At 44.1% G+C, this 25,457-nt stretch overlaps 2 protein-coding genes across 8 annotated transcripts in view; one reads left to right on the forward strand and one right to left on the reverse strand.

Annotated features, from left to right (window-relative positions):
* Nucleotides 1–788, reverse strand: part of CNBP (CCHC-type zinc finger nucleic acid binding protein) — an 82,619-nt gene extending 81,831 nt beyond the window's left edge. For 2 of the 7 annotated variants that reach the window (XM_074283733.1, XM_074283730.1), the window contains exon 1: nt 556–785. The gene's annotated coding sequence lies outside the window, so the exon portion shown is untranslated. Of the gene's footprint in view, nt 1–555 lie in introns of all 7 variants that reach the window. The other 5 variants (XM_074283735.1, XM_074283736.1, XM_074283726.1 and 2 more) reach the window with 5 other exon arrangements.
* COPG1 (COPI coat complex subunit gamma 1) lies at nt 733–23,850 on the forward strand. Its single transcript, XM_074283705.1, has 24 exons — nt 733–1,159; nt 6,136–6,188; nt 9,097–9,177; nt 9,407–9,478; nt 10,280–10,359; nt 10,606–10,681; nt 10,845–10,937; nt 11,418–11,504; nt 11,936–12,093; nt 12,179–12,312; nt 13,154–13,221; nt 14,025–14,213; nt 14,719–14,814; nt 15,789–16,032; nt 16,296–16,371; nt 16,800–16,903; nt 17,284–17,409; nt 17,845–17,913; nt 20,387–20,529; nt 20,902–21,073; nt 21,569–21,666; nt 22,473–22,611; nt 22,849–22,947; nt 23,453–23,850. The coding sequence occupies exons 1-24, from the start codon at nt 1,123–1,125 to the stop codon at nt 23,581–23,583; spliced, it is 2,625 nt and encodes an 874-aa protein (XP_074139806.1). The 5' UTR covers nt 733–1,122; the 3' UTR covers nt 23,584–23,850.
* The last annotated feature ends 1,607 nt before the right edge of the window (nt 23,851–25,457 follow it).

Here is a 25,457-nt window from a genome sequence, read left to right on the forward strand (position 1 = left end):
TCTGGTAAATAAAAGCTATTAATAAAAAAATGAAACGTGTATTTAAAATTACTGTTCTGTATAACCAGGAAAAAAAAGGCGTAATTCAAGCAACTCCCTTGGGCAGGTAGCCTTTCCCGACTCCCCCGCTAGTGAATGCTTTTTTCCGTTACCTTTTATTCCGTACTTATCGGGTCTCCTCAAACAGAACGTAAGCTCATTGGGAGTGGGGACTATTTCTTTTTTTTTATTTGTTTCACCAGCACAAGGCCTCGAAAACAGTAGGTGCTTAATAAATGCTTGTGGAATTGAGTCCGGCTATTTCCAGAGTCTCCCGCCTGCCAGGCCCACGGTCACAGAGGAGAAAGATTTCACGGGGAGCCTGAGTTCAAATTCAGACTTGGCTCCTTCTAGTTGTGTGGCCTCCGGAAAGTCACAACTTCCGTTGTGGGGGGAGGGGGAGCGGTGCACTAGACGACCGTTACTTTGCCTTCAAACTCCTGAGCCCCAGAGCCCACGACCGAGGACGTAAGTCAATGGAGGGAAGTACTCCTAAGTGAAAGCCAAGAGTCCTACCTTGGCAGGTGGCCCCGCGGAGGCGGGGAAGCCACGCTCCGCCCCGGGTGGGACGGGGTTAATCGAGTTGAGCCCTGAACCTGGTCAGTTACGCCTTCCAACTTGGAGGCCTTCAGGCCAGAGTGTGCGCAGGCGCGTGCAAAATGCTCGGGCTCGCCCGTCTCACTTCGGGCAAACGGGTTAAACGAGGGCGCCCTCTAGTGGTGGATTAGAGCTCCTCCTCCAGCTGCCAGGTCAGAATCGTGCGCAGGCGCGTTCAGAGCGCGCCGCCTCGGATCCCCGCTAGAGCTCAGTTTTACATCACTGCGCCGGGCACGACGGGGTTAACTCAAGGAACTCGGAGACTGGCCAGGTTTGACAGCCCGAAATCGACGAGCCTAGCTATGCGCAGGCGTCCTGGCGAGGGGGCGGGTACGGGAGGAGCGCGCAGGCGCACGGCTCTGTGAGACGTGTCCCCGGGACTGGGTGGCCGGAAGTGGCCCGTGGGGAGCCGGAGCTGGGGCCGCCCGTATTGTTAGTGTCCGCCCCGTCCATCGGTGCCGTCTGTCCGTGCAGCCGGCCGCCAGGATGCTGAAGAAGTTCGACAAGAAGGACGAGGAGTCTGGTGAGGCCGGGGGGCGAGTTCGGGATTTCTGGGCCCGATGCGGAGCGGAGCGGATCCCCCTGCGGCGCGGGTTAACGGGCCGGGCCGGGCCGGGCGGGTCAGGCGGCCAAGCCCGGGCCGGACCGTGTGCGGGTCAGTCCGGCGGAGCTCCCGGGCCTGCGCTCTGACAGGTCAGGGACCCAAGGGCTTTGGACTTTGGGGAGCACTGAGGTACTGTGCACAAGCCAAACAAACCAGCAGAGCCCGGCTTCGAGGAGCTCCCACCCAGCTGGGGGCGCGGGGCCCGGGGGGGGGCGAGGGGGGAGTCACAGATCATTAAGTACAGAGTGTCAGATAAATGCGGGGCGTGATGGGAGGGAACTCTCCCATAATGAAGTGCCCTCGCTGGCGAAGGGGCGTTACCCACACGGGAGGGGGAAGCACCTGGAGCCGCTCTCAAAGTCTGACAGAAAAGTTCATTCATTCGTCCTAAGAGCGCGGGGCCAGCTCCGGACGGACGTTCTCAAGGGCCTTTTTCTCTTGATGTGAACAACGTGTGTGCGTCCAGGTAGATGCAAAATACAGACAACAATTAATAATGGCTTAGGAGATGAGTAAGGGTACAGCGGCAGCCGCGGGAGATGTCATTGGCAGAGGCGGAAGAGTGCGTGCGTGCGTGGTGTAGCGGCGCTGGGGCGCTACTTGAGGCCATAATAACTAATGAAGCTGGGAAGGGAAGTTTTGAGTCAGTGTGAAAGCTTGCCATCGGAGACGTTTTTGTTTTATCCTGGAGGTGACGGGCTGTTTGAGCAGTGGGAGCCTGCCCGGGCTTTGCTAGCTGAGTGAGGAACGGGCAGGAAAGAGGAGGACCACTGGGAGGTTACTGCCCTGATTCATGCGGGAGCCACAGCAGAGGCAAAGGTGGGATGCAAGAGATGCGGCACGGGGAAAACCGACAACTGCCCCTGTGGGATGTGGGGTGCAGAAGGACCTGTCTGTGCAGGACTGAACCTCACTCCTGCTCCAGCCTTTACAGGTGTTTTAGCCACTGAATTAGGATTTAAAGATCCATCCCACTCCAGATGTGAGTAAAGGTGACATCTGGGAAGAGCAAGAGTCCCACTCCTGTTTGCTTCCAAAGTTGTGAAGGAAGGATGAACTATCCCCGGGCCACAAGTAGTACCCGAGGCAGGATCTGAACCCAATTTAACTGATTCCAAGTCTTTTCTTTATTCATTCATTCATTCCATTATACTGTACTAGTCATATAATAAAATGTCTACTATGTGCAAGGAGATGCCAGTCAGGTAACATTTATTGTGTCACCTCTGTTAGGCACAAAGAGAAATGGGATAGGAGCCCTTCCTTTGAAGTACTTATACTCTAACGGTAACCAAAAAGTGTTCAGATATAATACATGTTAAACATGTAAGAGGAATGCCAAAGCGCTTTCAGCTGTCTGTCTTGGGGCAGGGAGACTAAGAAGTTGAAGTATTCATAGGATTATAGGTCTAGAGCTAGAAAAAATTGAGGTCATCTAGTCTAGCCCCTTTTATTGATGAGGGAATTGAAGACTAGAAGCATACTTCTACTCACTTAACATTTACTCAGATAGTAAGTGTGTGTAAGAATCAGAACTTGAACTCAGGCCTTCTCCAAACCCAGTTCTCTCTCTATTGTACCTTGCCATCCTTGTTCCTGTCTGATACTAGATAGGGTACTTACTGTTACTTGGAAGTTAGTCACCGGGAAAGCCATGAATCCAGAATACCAGGAGCTCTCCAGGACCTGGGAGATTCCTGACATTTTGGGATTCTTTCTATCCAGCATAAATTTTAGCAACACTCCAGTGAGAGGGAGGCAGAGGAAGGGCAGAAGTATATCGTAAACTTTGTCCATTTGAGATGCTTTTGAAAAAACACCAAGAACCTGAGACAGAACTTGGAACTGAAGACTGGAGTCCAGCAGTAATGTTGGCTTTTGCACATGAATGTAGAGAGCTTTCAGAAAACCACAGGAGGCGTCTCCTCTGCTCACTCATGGCTAGGTTGAATGATTCGTAGATGATCTTAAAAGGCTTTCTTGGCTCCCTCATGATTATCTGTACAGGGCTGAACCTAAGAAACCTATTCAAGCCTTTGCAGATGTTTCTAGCCATTGGGTTAGGATTCAAAAACACATTCCACTCCAGATGTAGGTAAAAGTGAGACCTAGGAGAGCAAAAGTCACATTTCCCCATTAAGCTAATATTATGGTTGTTATAAAGCCTTTGACTTAAAGGTTTTCTTTAGTTTCTTTCTTTTCTTAGTTTCTGTGCTATTTGTATTTCAACAGGCTCAAATCTATATTCTTTTTTTCTTTTTCTTTAATTTTCTTTCTTTTCTTTCTTTCTTTTTTTTTTTTTTTTTTTTTTTTTTTTTGTTGTTGTTGTTGAGGCAATTGAGGTTAAGTGACTTGCCCAGGGTCACACAGCTGGGAAGGGTTAAATGTCTGAGACCAGATTTGAACTCAGGTCCTCCTGACTTCAGGGCTGGTGCTCTATCCACTGCACCACCTAGCTGTCCCACTTCTATACTCTTTTACAGTGTTTCCACCAATCTCTGCCCATCTGGTTAAAATTTGACTAGATCATTTCATCTTCTATTTGTGTCCTAAAAGTTGTTTTCTTTGAATGTTCACTGATTTTGAGTAAAGCTAAAAGGTTTTTGTTTGTTTGTTTGTTTGTTTTTGTATATGGTCATTTCTTCTTCCAGAACTAGCACCCTCAGGAGATCATTATTAACATTTTCTTACTTAATCAGAGAGAGATAACATAGGAGCTCTATGCATGTTTCATTTACTTTTTCTTTCTTTTTCTTTTTTTGATATTTCATTTTCATCCCAACAGCATGAAAAAACAATTTTTAACATTTCTTTAAAATTTTGAATTCCATATCCTCTCCCTTTGTCCCTTACTTGTCCCTGGGACAATAAGCAACTTGATATAGGTTACACACATATATAGTCATGCAAAACATATTTCCAAATTAGTCATGCTATGAAAGAAAACACAGACCAAAAGGAAAAAAAAAACACATACATACACATACACACAAAAGAAATGAAAAGTAGTATGTTTCAGTCTATACCCAGACTTCATCAATACTTTTTCTAGATAGCATTTTTTATCATGAGTCCTTTGAAATTATCTTGAAACATTGTCTTGCTGAGAAAGGCTGAGTCACTCATTGTTGATCATAGCACAGTGTTGTTGTTACTGTGTGTAATGTTCTCTGTTCATTTAAGTCTTTCCAGTTTTTTTCTGAAATCATTCGTTTGTCATTTTTAATACCATAATAGTATTCTATTGCAATGATACACCCCAATTTGTCCCGCCATTCCTCAGTTGATGGGCATCTCCTGAATTCCAATTCCTAAGCACCATTAAAAGAGTTGCTATAAATATTTTCATACATATAAATCTGCCTATTTTTCCTCCCTCCTCTTCCTTTCTTTCCTTCTTTCCTCCTTTTCTCCCTTCCTTCCTTCCTTTCTTCCTTTTTCCTCCCTCCTTTCCTCCCTTTTTTTCTTCCTTCCTCCCTCCCTTCCTTTTTTCCTTTCTTCTTTCCTTCCCTTCCTACTTCCCTTCCTCCCTCCCTCCCTCTTTCCTTTCTTCTATTCCTATTTCTTTCCCTCCCTCCCTTCTTCCTTCTTTCCTTCCTTCCTTCCTTTCCTTCCTACTTCCCTCTCTCTTTGCTTCCTTCCTTGTTGGATCAAAGGATACACACAGTTTTCTAACTCTTTGGACATAGTTCCAATCTGCTCTCCAGAATGATTATCATTTCACAACTCCACAGGCAATACCTTAGTGTCCCATATTTCTCCTGTACATGTTTTTTGAGGGTTGGACTCCTTACGACTTTCTATATGGCCAAGAGTGCCAAGTAGAAACGTAGCAGGAGTGGTTTGCTGTTTCCTCTCTTGACTATAAGAGGGTAGGTGTGTGTATAAATAGCAGGAGCCCTAGGTGGGTATTCAGAAGACCTGACTTGGGTCTCAACAAGCCACTTAACTTTTCAATTTTCTTATTTATAAAATGTACTGACTTATTGTGAGAATCAAACAAGAAGATGCATGTAAAACACTCCATTACCCCTAAAGCACATATAATTGTCAGCAATAGTAATTATCCTCTTAGTTTTGACCTCTATAGTATATTTCCCTGAGTTCATCTCTTCTGTGATTCCAATTCTTCCCAAAAACTCTTCTTCCAAAACCCCTAATTTTTCTACTCCATTGACCTCAGCTTGCCAGTAAGAGTAGGTAAGGCCTATTCTCAGTTAAAAATTGTTAAGAACAGTTCAAAAGGAGGGACAGGGAAGGGTACACTATGGAAGATTAGGAAGTTAGGAGGGGAACTCACTATCTGCCAGGTAAACCTTTGTGGAGAATGTTATGTTTGAAACTTGGTTTTGAAATACAGGTAGGAAGGAATTCAACAACCAGAGTCAAGAGCTGGGGAAAAGAACATTTATTAAGGGCTTATTATGTGCCAAGAACTATAGTAAGAGCTGGGAAAACAAATGCAAACAAGCAAGATAGTCCTTTTACTCAGGAACTTACATGTAGAGGTGGGGTGGAATGGATCACACATCAAGGAGGATTGAAAAAAAGGAAAGAATGAGGAGTAGTGTGAGTGGGGGTATGGTGTGGAGACGGACAGAAGGTATCATGGAGTCTTGATTCTAGGTCAGATAACCATGATTCAGTCTGAGCTTAAAGTTCCCATAGCATGGAGGTGAGGATGAGAGCCATATCCCAACTAGGGAGAGATAACACTGAAAAGGTAAATTGGGCCTGTGAAGAGCCTTAAGTGCAGGGTCAGGAGTCGGGATTTGTTTCTATAGGCTGTGGTAAAATTGTCCTCACTTATATTATCTTCTCCATATCTGGGAAGTTGATGAAGTTCAGGGACAGAATTTAGTATTCACTTTTCTGTTTTCATTATCACCTTTCAGGTGGAGGCTCAAATCCATTTCAGCACCTCGAGAAAAGTGCAGTGTTGCAGGAGGTAAGTTCCGTTCTTTATTTTTTCCCTTCAGTTTGAGAAGTAAACCTAACTCAGATGGAAATAAAATATCCAAAGTAGTTGTGGAAAGAGAGCTAGAGAACAATCCTTAATTTGGGACACTTAATACCATAATAGTATTCCATTACAATCATATGCATAATTTGCTCCACCATGCCTCAGTTGATGGGCATCTCCTCAATTTCTAATTCTTAGGCATCACTAAAAGAGTTGCTATAAATATTTTCATACATATAGGTCTGCCTGTTTTCCTCCTCCCTTTCTTTCTTTCTTCCTTTCTTTCCTCCTTCCCTCCCTTCCCCCCTCCTTTCATGTTCCGAGAGGGTCCAGATTATTTCAAGCTTCCTGCATTAATGTTGATTTCTCTGGCTGCATATAACTTTCTCTGGGCTTTAGTTAAGAAGGTCATAGAGAGTCCAGAGCTGGATTTTTATAGGAGTTAACGCTCCTCAGTTCTGCATATCTGATTTATGTGACTGCCTAAGTCAGTGCTTGGCTAAGTCTGTTGTGTCTTAGGATCCAATTAGGGTACGAGTTTCTGAGATGGTGAATGCACATTTCTGGTTTGAAACATATTTAATAGAATCTTTTTAGATCTTGTGGTATCAAATGCATGTCATGTTTTCATTAGAAAACCTGCTTCTGAGGAATATCCCTTTTTTTCATCTTCAAGGAATAAAATTTATACAAACAACCAAAGAAAATGTAAGAATGGAGCGAGGAAGCTGCAGAGCATATGGTTGAGATTTTCTTCGGCCTCCCTCAGCCTCACTCTGCTGGGATTTTTTGAAAGCTGTATAAGTCCAAACCCAGGACTAGTACAAAGGAACTAATGTGACCCTGATTTCTGCTCTTGCCAAGAATTGTTTCAAAGTTAGTTATTGAAGCTTGTGGAGTACAACAGTGTAATAAAGTTATTATTTGGTGTTTTATCTGCCCTGTGGCCAGCAGACTCCCACTTCCTCCTCTTTTGTGGTGATTCAGAATCACTTTATAGGTCCAAGCTAAGAATAATGACTAGTGCTGCATTTACAACAGCCCCTTTTACATTGATTTATTAAATTATATATATGACATATATATACATACATATGTATACTGTTATTATTACATATATCACATAAAATTTACATTTATTACAGTCCCTTCAGGGGTAACAGTATTTCATATACATCATCTTTTTTGATTCTTACAACAAGCTGGAATGGTGGGAAGGTAGCATTGCTGTTCTTATTTTACAATTGAGGAAAATGAGAAGCTAAATGACTTGCCCAGGATTCCCCAGTGAGGAAGCAGTAGAGCTGATCCCTGACAGGCCTTGTGAATCTCTGCCCAGGGCTCCTTTCACACAGTGCTGCTCACCCAGATTGCCACTGTTCCTGCCCCTCCAAGCCCTGCTGTCCACCTGGGAATGGGAAGGATGAAGCTGGCCTTGTCCAGGCCAGGACTCCCTCACAGTTCCTCAGGCCCTCGTCACCACTTCTTTTCTCCTCTTGCTCAGCTGAATTCTTCATTTCTGCTTCACTGATAAAATTGAAGCTGCTTGCTACAACTTTTGTTTTGTTCTTAATTCTCTCTGCCTCTTTTGAAGTCACTGAGAAAGAGATGTCCTTCCTCCACATTCTCTTGCTCACACCCTGGATGCCCATTGCTTCACTCCGTGTCTTATCTTGGGGGTCCTTATTTACTAAGCCCCTTCCCTGTTGCCTGCAGCCATGTTTAGATTTCTTCTTATCCTCCATGCCCTTGAGTTATGTATGATTCTGTGCCCTTTCTTCCCTTCATAGCCAAACTCCTGGAAAAAGTTGTTTCCTTTCATTTCTACTGCCTCCTCACCGCCATCTTATTGATTTTCTGACTTGACCAAAACCCTGCTCTCTATAGAGGAGCTGTCTTGGGGGCTTTTCCCTCTCTGAGAGACATCTATGCTCAGGGCAGGAGGTGGATCAGAGTCTGGCAAGTGATTCTGCAAAGGAATAACAGGTTGTAGGAGAACCAGGACAGTAATGTCTTAGCAGTCAAGAACAGAATGTCTCAGAAGAATGGATGTTGAAGCATGTTAGAAGCTGAGTGGACAAGAATGAGGCTGAGAAAAGGCTTTAGATTTAGATTTAGCTTTAGATTGCACACATTTAACATATCAATTTGCTTACTGTCTTCTGGAGGGGATAGGTAAGGGAAGGAGAGATAAAAATTTGGAACACAAAGTCTTACACGAATGAATATTGAAAACTATCTTTACATGTATTTGGAAAAAATAAAATATAAATGACTAAATTTATTCTTAGCAGATTACCTGACATCTTTCCTGAATATCCTTTCAGCTTATCCAAAATATAATTTATTTCCATCTCGATTAAAGTTGTTCTGTCCTCCAGATGTCCTTAATTCTGCTGTAGGCTCCACAATCTGCCCGGTTTTTCAAATCCACAAGTTTGGAATCATCCTTGACTGTCAGTCTCTTGGCCCCTATGATGTCTCTCAATGAAAAGATCCTTTCCTTCCTTCTCTTATATTTCTTATCCATTTCAGGCCCTCGTGTTGGTGGCAGGTAGGCTACCTGCTGACTGAAATTGCTTGGCTACTTTCTTCCCATCATATAACCTGACATGTTCCCAGTTATCAAAGCTACAGTGTTTGGGATGGAACTGAGAGGTGTAGTAGGCTGTTATCTTACCAAAAACTGCTTTAGTAAGTAGGAAATACTTAGGGTATTTCCTCTGGTCTAGTCTGGTTAGAACCTTTGTTAATAACCAAGTTTTTCCACCCACAGGGCCATGTTTATAATTGACTAATAATATTTAATCAGCACATGAACTAGCCAGATTGGAGGGCTTAGAGCCTGATGAGGAGCTTGTTATCTAATTGTCTTGGTTGCGCTTCTTTTTAGGCCCGAGTATTTAATGAGACTCCCATCAATCCACGGAAATGTGCCCACATCCTCACCAAGATCCTCTATCTCATAAACCAGGTAATGGAGAGAGACAGAGGACAGGGTTGGGGCTGAGGAGGCAGGCAGGGCTGCCAGACCTGCTGTCCCCGTTAGCTCTGTGGCAGCCTTTGTGTTTCCTGGGGATCAGCTGTCTGCTGGGGGGAGATCTCTGCAGAGCTCCTGAGTCAAGGCAGTAACTTGCTAGTAACTTGACCCTTTTCTCCATCATAGAGCTCTTTTTAACTTTATTGTCTTTTGATTCTTACAGGGGGAACACCTGGGCACGACTGAAGCAACAGAGGCCTTCTTTGCAATGACTAAGCTTTTTCAGTCCAATGATGTAAGTGTTACCTGCTATATATTAATCAGATTTCATAGATGTCTGTCCCATGTGTAGAAATCTTAATCTGCCGACAAAATACATTCTCCTGGCTTCTGGCCTAAGCAATTAGAGTAAAAGAGAAAAGAGAGAGAGAGAGAGAGAGAGAGAGAGAGAGAGAGAGAGAGAGAGAGAGAGAGAGAGAGAGAGAATGCAACGAAGATTTCAGTAAGTTCTCTATAGGAAACACTGAATTCTTGTTGTTACCCTGATGATGGGCTGGACTGGGCTGTCTCAGGCTTGTCACAACAGCCTCCCTCTCCGAGCCTTTGAGCATTTCTCCATTCCACTTCTCTGCACATGGTTCTCAAGACAGAAGTTCATTGGCCTGTCAGAACCTCTCCTATTGGCTGCAGTGTCTGTTCTCCATAGAGTGCAGCCTGAGCTTAGAGAAGTTTGGCTTTGACCTTCTCCTCTCTCCCAGCTAAACCTTTGTGTATGTGTCCCTGGCAAGAGTGCTAGCTGTTGTAATGTTAGAGCGGGCCAGGCCTTACAGGCTTTGACCTTCCCAGATCTCTGAAATCTGTAGGGAGTTAGAGGAAGAAGATGAAATTATGGAAAATGGATTTTATTTGCCATCTGAAAAAGTACAGGTTTCTTCCCAAGAGGCGCCTGTGACTGACTAGGGGATTGGCGTCCATGACAGGAAGCTGATTGGCAAGTCTGTAGGGAAACTGCCATTCTCCATGGCAGAAGTGCTTCTGGATGCTGGCTCCTTTTATATTGGGATGGAAGTAATAAGACTTCTCATTTCGCTGACAGCCCACTCTCCGAAGGATGTGTTATCTGACAATCAAGGAGATGTCCAGCATTGCTGAGGATGTCATCATAGTCACCAGCAGGTTAGTTTGGGGGGCTGGCAGTGACTTGGCTTTAGGAGGAAGTCATTCAGAAGACAGAGTTACTCATGTCCTGTTCCAACCTGGGCCCCATTGGCTCCTTGGCAGAGTGCCTGTACTTGTGCCCGTGCCTGTGCCCACTGCTTTTGACTCTTGGGCGGCAATCCCGAGTTCAGGATTTGCAGGACTTATCCACGTGGAGTTTCTCTGTACTGTGATGCCCTGAAAGATTGCTTCTCACTTTTGCAGTTTGACCAAAGACATGACTGGGAAAGATGACAACTACCGAGGTCCGGCTGTGCGTGCACTCTGCCAAATCACTGATGTGAGTGCTCTTTCTGGCCTTTTCTATCTCACCTTTGTTTCCACCTCCCTGACGCTGCACCCAGACTTCCTAGGTGTGTCCCCCCCCCCCCCCCCATCACTCTGTCTTCCCTCCTTTCCTGTCCCTGGTGCTGACAAGCACACTCACCCTCCTGTCTTCCCAGAGCACTATGCTGCAGGCCATTGAACGCTACATGAAGCAAGCCATTGTGGACAAGGTGCCCAGTGTCTCCAGCTCCGCCCTGGTGTCCTCCCTGGTATGAAAGTTGTAACAGGGGAGTTTGAAGAGTAGTGAACAGCTTGGGGTTAGGCACATGTAAAGAAAAATCAAAGCTGTCAACTTTCTCATTCATCCCAAATTCATCTAAAAACTATACGTGGGATTCCCCCCTCATTTCTTCCACCTAAGAGGGTCTGGTTTCAATGAAGAGGGAAAAAGTTGTGTGAGTTGGCTGTGGTCCAATCTGGGGGTAATGGCACTGGGGCAACTACAGGTCGAACAAACTTCTCGTTACTTATGTAACTACAAACTTAAATAATATGTGTTGGGGAACCTGATACCTATCCAAGTTAGGGGTACAGAGTAAAGGGCTGGGAGTGCCTGACAAAACCTGTGAGGTCGAGGAATGGGATAACAGGGATTCCAGAAGGGCATTGGAGCCCCCTAATTGCCCCAATGAATACTCTTGATTAATTGTTTGACTGTCATATTCCCAATCTTCTTATTTTTTTTGCAGCATCTGCTAAAAAGCAGCTTTGACGTGGTTAAGCGATGGGTGAATGAGGCTCAGGAAGCAGCTTCTAGTGATAACATCATGGTCCAGGTGAGGAAAAAGAGGGAATCTTTCAGTATTCAGGCACATACTGAATATAGTGCCCAGCACAAAGCAGGCACTTAATAGATGTTGATTAAATGTAGTTTGCCATGTCACACAATCACGTCAGGAGCCTGGCCTGAGTGATCTCATTCCTTCCTTCTCCATGTCTTTTGTTCCCTATTGATAAATGAGCTGAATGCCATTCTGGTTCATGGAGTATTATAAATATAAGTCAAATCTTACCTAGTAAAAGCTCAGAGCTTTTGTGGAAAGAGTCGGGTAAACAGGGCTTTTGACCTGGGCCATCTTGGGCACGGCAGCCTCTGCTCTCCCATCCATAAAACGGAAGTCAGGGCCTGAGTGGCCTTGTACGCAGCTCCTGGGTCTGTCTCTGTGACCTCTGCTCAGGGCTGCCTGTCCCTCTGTCTCTGGTCCAGTACCATGCCCTGGGTCTCCTCTACCATGTCCGGAAGAATGACCGCCTGGCTGTCAACAAGATGATCAGCAAGTTCACCCGCCATGGCCTCAAGTCCCCTTTTGCTTACTGCCTGATGATCCGTGTGGCCAGCAAGCAGCTGGAGGAGGAGGACGGCAGGTGAGGAGGTCTGTTTCTTTCTGAAAGTAGAATTCCTTCACCCACATTGCATCCCCTGAGCCAAGTCTGCCTTTCTCCTTGACAGCCGAGACAGCCCTTTGTTCGACTTCATTGAGAGCTGCTTGCGCAATAAGCATGAGATGGTAGTGTACGAGGCTGCCTCTGCCATTGTCAACCTGCCTGGCTGCAGTGCTAAGGAGTTGGCCCCTGCCGTGTCAGGTAATCCCTATCTGGGCGGGGGTGGGGGGGGAAGTTCACTGGGCATCCAGGGTCCCAGGGCTGGTGCCATCATCACAAGATAAGAGACTGCTTTGGTGGTATCCCAAGTTTCCTCCCTTGACCCTCCTTCTGAGAAACAGAGTAAAGTAATATCTCTTAAACATGCTCTCTGTTGATTCTGGCGCTATGGAGCAGGGACGCACGAGCTGCAGTCAGCTTCAGAGAGCTTAGAGGCAGCTCATGGTTGAGTCTCCCAGAGCCAGGAGGAGACAAGGCATTCTGGTGGCTCCTGCATCGTTGTTTGGTGGAGAAGATAACAGATAACTAGAATGAAATGCTGAATCAGGGACCCAGAAAATAAATGCCATAGGAATTCAGAAAAGGAAAATTCACCCTGAGATAGCGGAGCAGTCCTTCCCAGGGGAAATCAGCTCAGAGGGGCGAGGGGAAAGCTTACACCTGGAGATAGAACAGGGGAAGATGGAAGTTTTTATATGTGGATGTACTTTGTTTTAGCATAATACATTTGTGTATTTGGTGTGACAAGGGCTAGAAATGAGTGAGAGCTTTCCTTTGCTTGTTTAGAATAGGATTAAATTAAAAGAACATTTACTACTGGCCTTACTGTACAGGGCTTAAGTAGCCAGAAAACCTCCTCTTACTTTCATTAAGGAAATGGAGCCAGCATTGAGGTGGGGATGCTGTGGGGTTGGGGGAGAATGAGGATTGGATTAAAGAGACTCTCCTAAACACCTTATATTTCCTCAACACACGACCCCTTTACTCTTGGGTATTGTTGTCATTTGGCAAAGAGACCAAGGTAACATGTATCTTCATGCAGTGCTCCAGCTCTTCTGCAGCTCCCCAAAGGCTGCGCTGAGATACGCTGCTGTCCGGACCCTCAACAAGGTAGGGTCTTGAGATGGGAAGGACAGAGCTCTCTGGAGGTGGGTGGGGGACTCGAGTCTAGGACCACTAGGGTGCTTTCTTGAGCTTTCTGTGTTATGGAGAAGGATTCCTTTTCTTAATTGAACTACACCCTGAGCCCAAAATTAAGTTGTCCCCAAGATTAACCTCCCAGAGGAAGAATATAAGTGAGGATGGGTTTGGGGTTATATAATAAGTAGATTGGAGGTTAAATAACAGCAAAGCAAGTTAAACACTACAACTAAAGTAGAAGCGCTAACAAGGATAGGAATTAAGAGATACACACAAATAGAATAACAAAGATCAGGAATAGAATTTATTAGGGAAGAAAAAGTAGGGCTAGTAATCATTGATCTTAAAGTCAAACTAAAAAATTTAACCAAGAGAGAAATCTACATATCAAACATATTGTTTTAGATATATGTCTAAATTTGTGTAAATGCATATACACATACAAAATACATACATATATTTATATGTGTGTAAATATACATACATACACATAAATATAGCAATGCTTATATATTTAACCTATATCAGATTGCTTGGTGTCTTGGGGAGAGGGGAGGGTAGAAGAGAGGGAAAAAAATTTGGAACACAAAGGTTTTTCAAAGGTGAATATTGAAAACTATCTTTGCATGTATTTGAAAAAATAAAATACTATTAAAATGTGGGGGGAAAAAAAAATTTAATCTCCCAGAAAGAAAACCTTCGAGAGTTCACCTTGATGCCTCAGAAAGTGAGACACGTATGAGAGGCCCAACTTCTCATTCTTTTTTCACAAGGTCGCCATGAAACATCCATCAGCAGTGACTGCCTGCAACCTGGACTTGGAGAATCTAGTAACCGATTCTAACCGCAGCATCGCCACCTTGGCCATCACCACGCTGCTCAAGACGGGAAGTGAGAGCAGCATTGACCGTCTCATGAAACAAATCTCTTCCTTCATGTCAGAGATCTCCGATGAATTCAAGGTCCTTGGACATGGTGGAAAGCTGACTTATAAATAGGCCTGGGAGGGCTGTACTAAGGGAAACCCTTCTGTTTATGGGGAAGTTTATTTTCAGTTCCAAACAAGCAATTTACAAAGGTGTAGAAAACTACCTATTCCTAACCTTATTACCTTAATGATTACCTTGACATCTTTGGCCTCCTGGGAGAGATAGACAGGACCTAGTCCTATCTCTCTGAACTTGGATACTATAATTGGCCCCGAGAGTGTGCAGAACTTCATTTGTTTGGCAGGGATCTACAAAACCTTTTCTAGGGCCTTGGCGGTCTGAGACAGGAATTGCATCACTGGCCAGGCTAGTCCATCCTTCCTTTAATAGGTCTCTAAGTCAAGGAAGCAGCTCACTTTGTAGTTTTGAGTAGAGGCAGAACCATGTGGGAAGAGACTCCCTATTTCGATTTTTTTAAACATCCTTAGTGACCTTGGTGCTGGAATGCCTCCTGCTCACGCTTCTCCCTCTGATTTAGGTTGTGGTTGTCCAGGCCATCAGTGCCCTGTGTCAGAAGTACCCTCGAAAACATGCAGTCCTTATGAACTTCCTGTTTACCATGCTTCGGGAAGAGGTGAGCCTGAGAAGTCACTACTAAGTGTCCACCACTCCCTGGGCAACCTTGAGTGAGCTAACCTCATTGTTTCCCCCTTCAGGCTAAAGAGAAAAATCCCTACTACTTTTTCTCTTTCTCTGCCTTCAAAAAAAAGTCCATAGGGATTATTATTATAAGATAGTATCTGTGTCACTTTCAGTTCTTGCAGACAGATGGTGTAGAAACACTCAGTGTTGTTAATAATATAAGTAGTTATGTTAATAATACAACAGCATAATAACATATTATAATACATAATATGTTATATATTATAATAATATGTGTATTATATAATCTAACAACATTATATACATATATATATAAAACAAAAATAATATTAATAATTCATAGTTAATTACTACCCTTGGTTTCAGAGATATAGCAAAATGGCTAGAAACTCTGCTACTGAGGAAATGTTTCTAAAGGCATTCTTTTGTTTGACTTTCCGTCTATGGTCTGTGCCAGTAGGTCTTGTAAAGGGCTTTCGTTAAGTATTTGTGTAATGGTTTCTTGAAATATTTACAACTAAATTTTTGTTTCAGTCACAAATTAATAATTAATTAATTCTTTTTTTTGGCTCAGGAAATTGGGATTAAGTGACTTGCCCAGGGTCACACAGCTAGGAAGTGTTAAGTATCTGAGGTCACATTTAAACTCAGGTTCTCCTGACTTCAGGGCTGGTACTCTATCCACTGGGCCACCTAGCTGCTCCTTTTGATTCATTCTTAATTAGTATCTCTTTAGAAGTAATCAGTTCACTTTAATTGTAGATAGTGGAAAGTAGGAGCAGGTGTATTAGACATGACCCAACAGTCTTTGTCCTTCCAAAATGATTCATGAGTTGAAGAAATTTAGAACAATTAGTGAAACGGGACCCATATTCCAGCTTTCTTATCCTGACAGTTAGTATTAGTTGAGAAGGTCTCCATGCCCAGCTCTCTGCCTCATTGCAGGGTGGCTTTGAGTACAAACGGGCCATTGTGGACTGCATCATTAGCATCATCGAAGAGAACTCAGAGAGCAAAGAAACAGGGCTGTCCCACCTGTGTGAGTTCATCGAGGATTGTGAGTTTACTGTGCTGGCTACGCGAATCCTGCATCTCCTGGGCCAGGAAGGCCCAAAGACCAATAATCCTTCCAAGTACATTCGCTTCATCTACAACCGTGTGGTCTTGGAGCATGAGGAAGTCCGGGCAGGTGGGTCTCAAGAATCATGGAGTGAAATGTTCATCCAGCCTGGATGGGGCTGGTGTGCCTGAGGCCAAAACTGAGGACCATGCAGTGGCTGCCTAACATGATGGGATCGCGTGGCATAAGGGGAAGTGAGCAGTGTTAGAGTGCTAACAGTAGGGATTGAGCTTTTGCTGAGTGTTTGGCATTGGGGCTCGTGTCTCCTTGGGCTGTCCCTGACAGCAGGGACAAGGGTAGATACTAATTAGTGTTTTGTGCTGCGGCTGCAGGTGCTGTTAGTGCTTTGGCCAAATTTGGGGCCCAGAATGAAGAAATGTTACCCAGCATTTTGGTGTTGCTAAAGAGGTGAGTCCCCTGCTGCCTGAGACAGGTCAGAGGTCTTTATGTACCTGTATCCCACTAGGGCCCAGGATCAGGTTCTGTGTGGGGGTTAATACTCCTGCTCTGTCCTGGAGCAAACAGATAGATAGCTTCCATTCCTTGTTTGAAGATGGCCTAAAGGGTTGGCTTTTAGCAGGGAGCAAAGCCTCAGTAGAGTCACAAAGTATTGTTCCCATCTCAAGTTCTCATTAGTGTCATTGGAAAGAAATCTCTAGAGATTTCATTTTGTATTTCCCAAGTAATGGTAGTGAGCCATGGTCCTTACTTTCTCTAGAATTAATGAAAATCTGCAAGAAATGAGAGGATCCTTCCAGTGCAGGAAAATGGATCTTGTTTGGATTAGAATTTCCTTCTTGTTTCAAAGACAGGAGTGTTCTGTGTTTTGTCTCTAGATGTGTGATGGATGATGATAATGAGGTGAGGGATCGAGCCACCTTCTATCTCAATGTTCTGGAACAGAAGCAAAAGGCACTCAATGCTGGCTACATTCTAAATGGTAGGTAATTGAGAAATCTTAGGGAACCAAGCCTTTGGAAATTTGGGCCCTCTCAACTTCCCCGGGTTACAGATTCCTCACTTAGCACAGGCGGCCTTCTGCTGGGAGTCCATGCTATTACTCTGTCACAGGATGTCCTCTCATGGGCTATCTCTTGGAATAACAGAATGAATGACTAGGCAGCTGAGGCTCTTTGGAGAGAAGCTGGAGCAGTATCATGACCCCGGCACCAGTCTGATGGAGCTATGGGTCTGGGGACAGCATGGGGTGCCCCAAAACCCTGATTCTTTCTGGGAATTGCTAGTGGATGCTCTGCTTTCACCCAAATAAAAGCCAGTATATGACTTTGACCTGAACTGACTTCTCTCCCTACCCTCTAGGTTTGACAGTGTCCATCCCTGGCCTGGAGAGGGCGCTCCAGCAGTATACTCTCGAACCCTCGGAAAAACCTTTTGATCTGAAGTCCGTCCCCTTGGCCACAACCACCATTGCAGAACAGAGACCAGGTGATGGCTTCCCTTCAGCTCCAAGGGGTGTGAGTGCTGAGGAGGACCATGGGGTGCCCTGTGGTGGCTAAGAGACCTCAGACTGGCCCCAGCCAACCTCATCCCAGCTGGTTCTAGAGAGCAGAGGCTTTGGTGCTCTTCCTCAGAAACTTTGCCTGGAAGAAATAAATACCCTGGTCTTCTGTGGCCTTGAGGTGAACTCTGGATCAGATGGAGACTTGTGTCTCCCTTGGTATATAACCATGGACAGCAGGGTGCATTGAGCCCCTCTACACATTTTTTCCTCGTTTGGAAATCCATGGTCTATGCCAGATGAACTGTCTGAGGCTCTGGTCAGCAGTGCCTTTTGTGGTCCCAAGAGCCGATTAAGGCACACAAGTCATAGCAACTAGGCTATGGCTGTTTTATAGTTATGTGTTTATTTCTTCCCTGTAGAGAGCACTCCTATCACAGCTGTCAAGCAGCCTGAGAAAGTAGCGGCCACAAGACAAGAGATATTCCAAGGTAAGTAATGGGGAGGGAAGTTAGAGATGCTGAATCTTCTAGAGTTTTAAAAGTCATTTCTCCCTCAAAGTGTTGCCTCTTTGCTTCTAATTGAGAATCAAAGGTCCCTAGTGCTCAGTCAATACAATGATAGCCATTAGTTCTCAAGGAGGCATTGCTATTATAATATCCATATTACTTGGCTTCCCCAGCTGTTTCCTGTTTTCTTATTCTGGCTCTTCTCTTCTGTCAATATGTTGTTCCTAAAATGAAAACAAACTCCCTAAACTAATTAATATCACCAAAGATCATCTCCATCCATTCATTTCTTATTTTTTCTTTTTTTTAAATTTCTTTGGGTTACATTTTAAGTTTTTGAACTATCTCCCTCCCTTCTCCAACTTCCTATTTTTAAAATAAAAATTGTATTAATGATTTTGGGTTTTGTGCATCACGAAAAATTTTTTTAGTATCTCCTCTTTTTCCAGAGCCATCCCATAAAATAAGTAATATTTTTAAAGACAATGAAAAAGGAGAGGAAAAAAATCAGCAAAACTAATCAATACATTGAAAAAAACAACAGAAAACACATGCATGTACCATATTCTAAAGACTTTCCACCTCTATAAAACCACTCCTCATTTCCAAATAGTGCTCCAGTCCCCTTAAGAGACTAGAGTATCAAATACAATTTTAAAAAATACTCAATGAAGTAAATTCCAACATCTACACAAATCCATTTGAACACTTAATAACAAAGTGCTTTATTATATGCATATATATATATACACAGATAGATAGATATAAGAAAGTTTTTTCTAATATCTAAACTCAGTCCTATATATAATCTTGTGGTATTTTTTATTCTGCTGTAGACTATTTCCAGACTTCTACACTTAACATATACTTTTACCTCTGGGTAATACTATATCATTCTCAAATGCAGATCTTCTACGAGGTGTACTGTCATTTAACATCAGTACTGGATAGTCTAATGCAACTGTGTTGTAAAAAACAAAAAATAAAAACATCTTTTGCTTACTTAGGATTGTAAGCAATTAACAGCTGAGTGAATGTTACCTACAAATTACTTTAGCAAGTAGAGCTTGTAGTCAGAGCAGCAGGCTTTGTGAAGGAAATAGGTCTGAGTTGAGCATTGAAGGGGAGGTATAATTCGAATAGCTAGAAGGGAAGAAGAAAGTATTCTAGGTAGAGCCAGAAGTAGGACAGAAAGCATGGGAGTGTGTTGCATCAACAGTGAATGTATGCATGCATGTATATCTATGTGTGTGTATGTGTGTGTTTTTATGTAGCCACACATACACACATGTCTTATTCATCTGTATGAGCATTGGTCATCTAAGAAGACACTGCTATAAGTTTGTTAGCTAATCTGCAATGGGATAATCATTTTACTTATTGCTGGTTGAGCAGCCCTTCAATTTCAAGCTTGTTGTTTACTTAAGTCTTCCTGTCATCTCATGCTTAATTGAGAAAATATCATCCTGAGCTCTTCCCCTTCTGTTTATCTCAAACCCCCTGAAGTCTCACATTCTCTCTTCTTGTTTACTCCGGTCCCTAAGGATAAGAAAGATCTTCCCTTTGACAAAATCAGCCCCTGCCATCTTCTCCAGCAGATTGTCTCCTGAATTGTCAATTTCTCCCTCTCCTTCCCTCCTGCTTTTAAATATGTCTAAGTCTCCTGGAGCCTTAAAAAACTTTACTGGACTTCATGTCCTTTCAAAATATTGTCCTATATCTCTCCTCCCATTTCAGCCAAAGTTCTAGAAAAAAATTGTCCTGTTAGTTCCACTTCTCCTTCTCTCATTCATTTCTTAACTCTGTCAATTCACTTTGGATCTCACTGCAAAACTGACATTTCCCGCTCTGAAGCTGCCATTGATCTCTTATTGCCAAATCCAGTGGTCTCTTTTTACAGTCCTCATCTTTCCTGACCTCTCTGTGGAGCACTCCTTCTTTCCCTACCTGCTTCCTTCATCTTGTTGTCCATTCCAGCCAGTCTAGCCTTCTTGCTGTCTTGCCATGTGGTGCTTCCATCTCTTTCCATTCTGACTTTGTACTGGGATGTATCCTAGCCTTGCCTCCCCCTTGTAGAATCTCCAGTCTCCTCTAAGACTCCGCTTAACCATCACCTCCTACAAGAAGCCTCTCCTGATCACTCCAGGGCCAGGGCCCTCCCAAACAACCTTGCAGCTACTTTGTATTTATTCTTTGCATATGGACACTTTGTCTCCTTTAGTAGAACATAAACTTCTTGGGAACAAGGCCCATTATTTTCTGTGTTTGTAGAGTCACAGAGTGACTGCACATAGTAGATATATTGACGATATCTACTATTCTGATACATCTGCTTTATTAATAAAATAGGTTTAGATAATGAAAATTGAATGGAAACCTTTAGAGATTTGGAAATCTAAACAGAACTAGCTGGTGTGTCATAGGGAGTCAAGTAAATGTTGCTTCTTGCTTTCAGAACAATTGGCAGCTGTGCCAGAGTTCCGGGGGCTGGGCCCCCTCTTCAAGTCCTCCCCAGAGTCCGTGGCTCTCACCGAGTCTGAGACAGAATATGTCGTTCGCTGCACCAAGCACACGTTTCTCAACCACATGGTGTTCCAGGTTGGTAGGACGGTCTGCTCTGAGTCCTTGCTTATGGGCCAGAGGGAAATGTGTAGGGTGTGGGCCTGGGTGAATGTAGACACCAAGCTCCCCTTTCTCACACTCCCTGATGAATGTCCCTCATAGCCCAGGATTGTCAATGGGACCACATTGTATCTGGTGATTCAGCATCAGTGAGAAGAGGGTTTTCCCTTAGTAGGTGGTACTGCTCTTCCAGAAAGGGAAAGGGCTCCCCGGGCTCCTGAGGATGAGCAGGGAAAATGGTGTCAGAGGCAGAGCGCTAGACGTGTGGGATTCCTGGGAGCAGTGGAGGCTGCTCCCCTGAGATCTGTTGAGGCTCCCAGACTTCTCTTAATGCTTCTCCTCCCTCAGTTTGATTGCACAAACACCCTCAACGACCAGATCTTAGAGAATGTCACGGTGCAGATGGAACCCACAGAATCCTATGACGTCCTCTGCTGCGTCCCTGCCAAAAGCCTGGCCTACAACCAGCCAGGAACCTGCTACACCCTCGTGGCGTTACCTGAAGGGGACCCTGCAGCTGGTAAGCTCACTCCAACTGCTGCCTGCATCCCCAGAGAGATGTACTTTAGAGCTTAGACAGAACTATTTACTGGGAATGTGTTCTTTAGGATTGGGAAATTGGGTTTTAAGATTTTAGGGAGAGTGTGTATGGGTGAGCATCTGTAGCTCCCTCGCAAGCACAAAATTCTCTCCTCAGTTTTGATGTAAATAATTTCTTGAGCATTATGTGGCCATCACCATCACTTAAAGTCTCCTTTCTTTTCCATTATGTTTTATAGTCTATTCTGCATCTGTGAATGTCATAATAGGCCATCACAGGGAGAGTCCTACCCTCACCATCACTGCTTAGCTTGGCTCTTGGGCCACAACATAGAATTGCTCTTGGCCCTATGGGGTTTTTCTGATAATGTAGGAGAACCCTCAAATTTAAAGAATCAGCCTGCCTCTTGACCACTTGGCAGCAGTGCCTCTCACCATGTCTGGAGTTACACTGACCGTCAGCTTCTCCCCACAGTGGCCTGTACTTTCAGCTGCATGATGAAGTTCACGGTCAAGGACTGTGATCCTACCACTGGAGAGACTGATGATGAAGGCTATGAAGATGAGTATGTGGTAAGTGTTGGGGACCAGGGATGTCTGATGGCCAAGCACCCTCTTTTTGAGACTGTCTAAACCAGTTCTTAGTCTGGGATTCAGAGGTGTCCTTAAACTTAAAGGGGGGGGGGGGAATGACAATTTTGTTTTCACTAATCCATCTGATTAAATTTAAAAAATCCTCCAATTAAAAAAAATATATATTTTGAGAAGAAATTTGTAAGCTACTGTAGACTGCCAGAGGGGTCCATGACATAAAAACGCCAAGAACCTCTCATTAGACTATGTTCTGGGCTGGAGGTATTCTGATTGGAATCCTAATGACATTTGCAGACATTTGTTGGTTTTTTAAGTTAATGAAGATTTGGATTTTTTGGCTTTGAAGACATCTCTTTCTCAAGTCATTCAGTGGTTCAATTCTGTTTGCTAAGTCAGTTTTAGGGACAAACTTCTCATGACTCTGAGGAAGGTAGAACTATAACTCTGATTTTACCTGAAGCATTTGTGGGGGGTTTGTGGCCATCTAGCCAGGAAGTATTAAGTGTCTTGAACTCAGGTCTTCCTGAGTTCAGGGCTGGTGCTCTGTCCAAGGTGTCACCTAGCTGCCCCCAGAAGCATTTGTTTTATCCCCCAAGTATTTGTTCAGAGCATGATACTGGGATCTAAGTCAGAAATTGTTAAAAAGGATAGTAAGGGTAGGGGTTCTGCTCCCCACTCTGTCCCACACATGTGTGAGTTGCCAGACAGAATGACCAGCCTTCTCAAACACTTGGGGACTCCTGTGGGTTTCCACAGTCACAGATTGTAATTCCCCTTTCTCATAGCTAGAAGACCTCGAGGTAACACTGGCAGATCACATCCTCAGGGTTTTGAAGCCAAACTTTGGGGCAGCTTGGGATGAGGTGGGAGAGGAATTTGAGAAGGAAGAAACCTTCACTTTATCTACCATCAAAACACTTGAAGGTAAGTTCCAGATCCTGAAGCAGCAGCTTCCTGATTTTTGTGTTGACACTGTACCACAATTGAGCATGGAGCCTGAAGTGTTCTCTCCCTCCCCTGCTTGGGAACAAGGCCTCCTGCAGAGCACATCTTGCACCCAGGTGCATGTTCCCTCTCTGTGATTGCGGCAAGAAGCTTTGTTGCTGGGTGGGGTGAGCAGAGAGGTGTCGGTTGGTGGTTATGTCTGGGCTTTTCTTACAGAGGCTGTTGGTAACATTGTCAAGTTCCTGGGGATGCAGCCCTGTGAGAGATCAGACAAAGTACCTGAGAACAAGAATGCTCACACATTGTTCCTTGCTGGTAAGCGCCTATCCCCAGAACAGGAGGGAGCTTGAGCCACGTATCTGATCAGTGCCCTCTTTACATGCTGACAGAGGTCCCTTTCCCAGAGGCCTCCCACCCCTCATTGGGAGTGTAGTATTGCATTTGAAGATTTATCTGCAAACAGAGTCTGCTTCAGTGCCCTGCTTACCAGCTGATCGCCACGTTTAGTGTCAACACTAGTCCCTTGGGATGCTCAGACAGCTGCTTTGCAGCTCTGGGTTTGGGGACTGTCCCCACCAACTGAAATTTCTCGTTGTTGATTGCTATTCTTGGCACAGCACTCAAGTAACTGTCAGAGAGGCCTTCTGTCGGCCTCATCAGTACCAATTTACTTGGACGGTAGTTTCATGTTTGTCCTTCTGTCATGTTTTATGCCCTAATGACATGGAATAGCAGTGTTGCCTTTCTAAAGGACTTTTTTCCCTCTTTCTAAAGGGCCTCCTTCCCTATCCCGATAACAAAGACTCACTTCTTTCTGCAGGAGTCTTCCGGGGTGGTCATGACATCCTTGTGCGCTCGAGGCTGGTCTTGACAGACACGGTAACAATGCAGGTTACAGCCAGAAGCACTGAGGAGCTCCCTGTTGACATCATCTTGGCATCTGTTGGCTAAAGAGTTATTCCTCTTGGGCTCAGCACCCTCTGACACTATGACTTCAATGCGGAGAGTGATCCAGGAGATTCCCCCTTCATATGGACACAGTGGAAACCTCCCTTTGGCAATCACTTCTTTATTAAAATTATACATTTCTGACTTTTTAAATTAGGTGATTTTGTTTTTAAGGCCCAAATGGTGCTTGTTTCAGCTTGTGCTGAAGCTTGCTATCCTACCTGTTGGCTGGCCTTCAGATGAATAAAATTACCACATACTATCTCTGAATTGTGTCCTTGAAGGAGTCCTTCGTGACTACATCATTCAGCAAGCAACGAATATCCACCCTGCCTATGTTACTCCTTAAAAAGAGCTTGTAGCCTTTTCTTGATAAAGTTTTCATACAAAAGAAATCCTCAAGAGACCCTAAAAACTAGCAATTTCATAGGCTGCTCATTAGATAATGAGAAAACCAAGAAGCAGTCATAATACAACCCCACTCTTGTGGGGTTTGTATTTTATTGTATTTTTCTTTTCATACTGCTATTTATTTAGGTGCTGATTATTTACAAGAACCTAGGTCCTCAATTTTGTCCACGGTTCTTCAATCTCAAGAGTTAGAAGGGACATCAGAAACCGTATGATTCTATCCATCCCTGAACATGGATCCCCTCTATGACACTCTTCCTCAGTGGTCTTCCAGTCTTTGCTTGTTAGATGCTCTCCAGGTGGGGCAGGACCCTACTCTCTCTCCCAAGGCAGCTCTTTCTCTTTTTGAAGCACCAGAACTCACCTCTTACCTGTGGATGGCCAGAACATTCAAAGCATATTAAAGATAGGAGAGTCAGGACGCACAAATTTAATTCAGAGTGAGGAGAATGATGTTTGTGAACAGAAGCTGCCCCCTCTCCTCTTATCCCATAAAGGAGAGCTTAACATGATGTTCCACCAAAGGCAGGTCTTATATATCACAAGTGGGCTGGATTATGTCATAATCATATTTTGGTCTTGAGTTAACTGCGGGAACAGCACTGTCTTAAGTCTTCTGTAGGGCACGGAACTTGAGTACTGTGACAGGAACAAAACTGCAGTGTCCATCAGTGACAAGAAACAAAGATGGTGAATATATGATGGATGGCCCTGGAAAATGGGGGGAACCATATTCCTCAGTAAATACCTGGTACTGGTCCAAACAATACACTTTGCCAGACGTTGATGCTATCCTAAATGCAAAGGATTATTGTTACGCCAATACAGATATAGCCTGCTGGCTGGGCCTTAGCTGGGAAATAAAATATTTCCAAAATACTTTGACATCTCCTTTCTGAAAGTCTGAAAGAATCCCCTGCTCTTATGGCTATAAAAGATAGGCAGGCATGTGTCGGGATATTTGCCCAGGGGTTTAGTTTCTTGAGGGGACCTCTCTGGGAAGTATTTAAACAGAAAAGGAGCCAAAAATGGCAGAGCAAAAAAAAATGTCAATTCAGTGCTTGAATCAGGGCCTTGGTGACTGGATATGTAAGAAAAGGGGAGGAAAAAAAACAAAAATTAGCACAGTAGATTCAGCTTCCATTCCAGAAATCCTGGGACAGCTGTCTCATTTGGATGTTAGCTGCTTCTGGGTCTGTCCACTCAAGAGTGGGGGCTTACTTCAGATGATCAGGATTTTCTTTTCTTACAATTCCCATAATTGCATTATTATATTAAATCAAGTACATCTCAAATTACTTAGAAGGTTCATGATAGACTTATTCTGAGAAGGGAAATTTACATATTCCCAAGAGAACCAAGAAAACTTAAAACATTAACATCAAGTCCCATCTTACAGAGGCACAAGCAAATTGAACGCTTAGCAAGGGGAGCAAAGTGGGAAGAAAAGGAGTTGGAGCCAAAAC

Source organism: Sminthopsis crassicaudata, chromosome 1, assembly GCF_048593235.1.
Source record: "Sminthopsis crassicaudata isolate SCR6 chromosome 1, ASM4859323v1, whole genome shotgun sequence".
Classification (NCBI taxonomy): Eukaryota; Metazoa; Chordata; class Mammalia; order Dasyuromorphia; family Dasyuridae; genus Sminthopsis; species Sminthopsis crassicaudata.

What these genes read in the sequence shown, in the direction of transcription:
- COPG1 (XM_074283705.1), top strand. Translation starts at nt 1,123, where the DNA reads ATGCTGAAGAAGTTCGACAAGAAGGACGAGGAGTCTG. An exon ending in ATTTTGGTGTTGCTAAAGAG is followed by an intron (nt 16,372 to 16,799) that starts GTGAGTCCCCTG and finishes TTTTGTCTCTAG; the next exon opens with ATGTGTGATGGATGATGATA. An exon ending in GCTATGAAGATGAGTATGTG is followed by an intron (nt 21,667 to 22,472) that starts GTAAGTGTTGGG and finishes CCTTTCTCATAG; the next exon opens with CTAGAAGACCTCGAGGTAAC.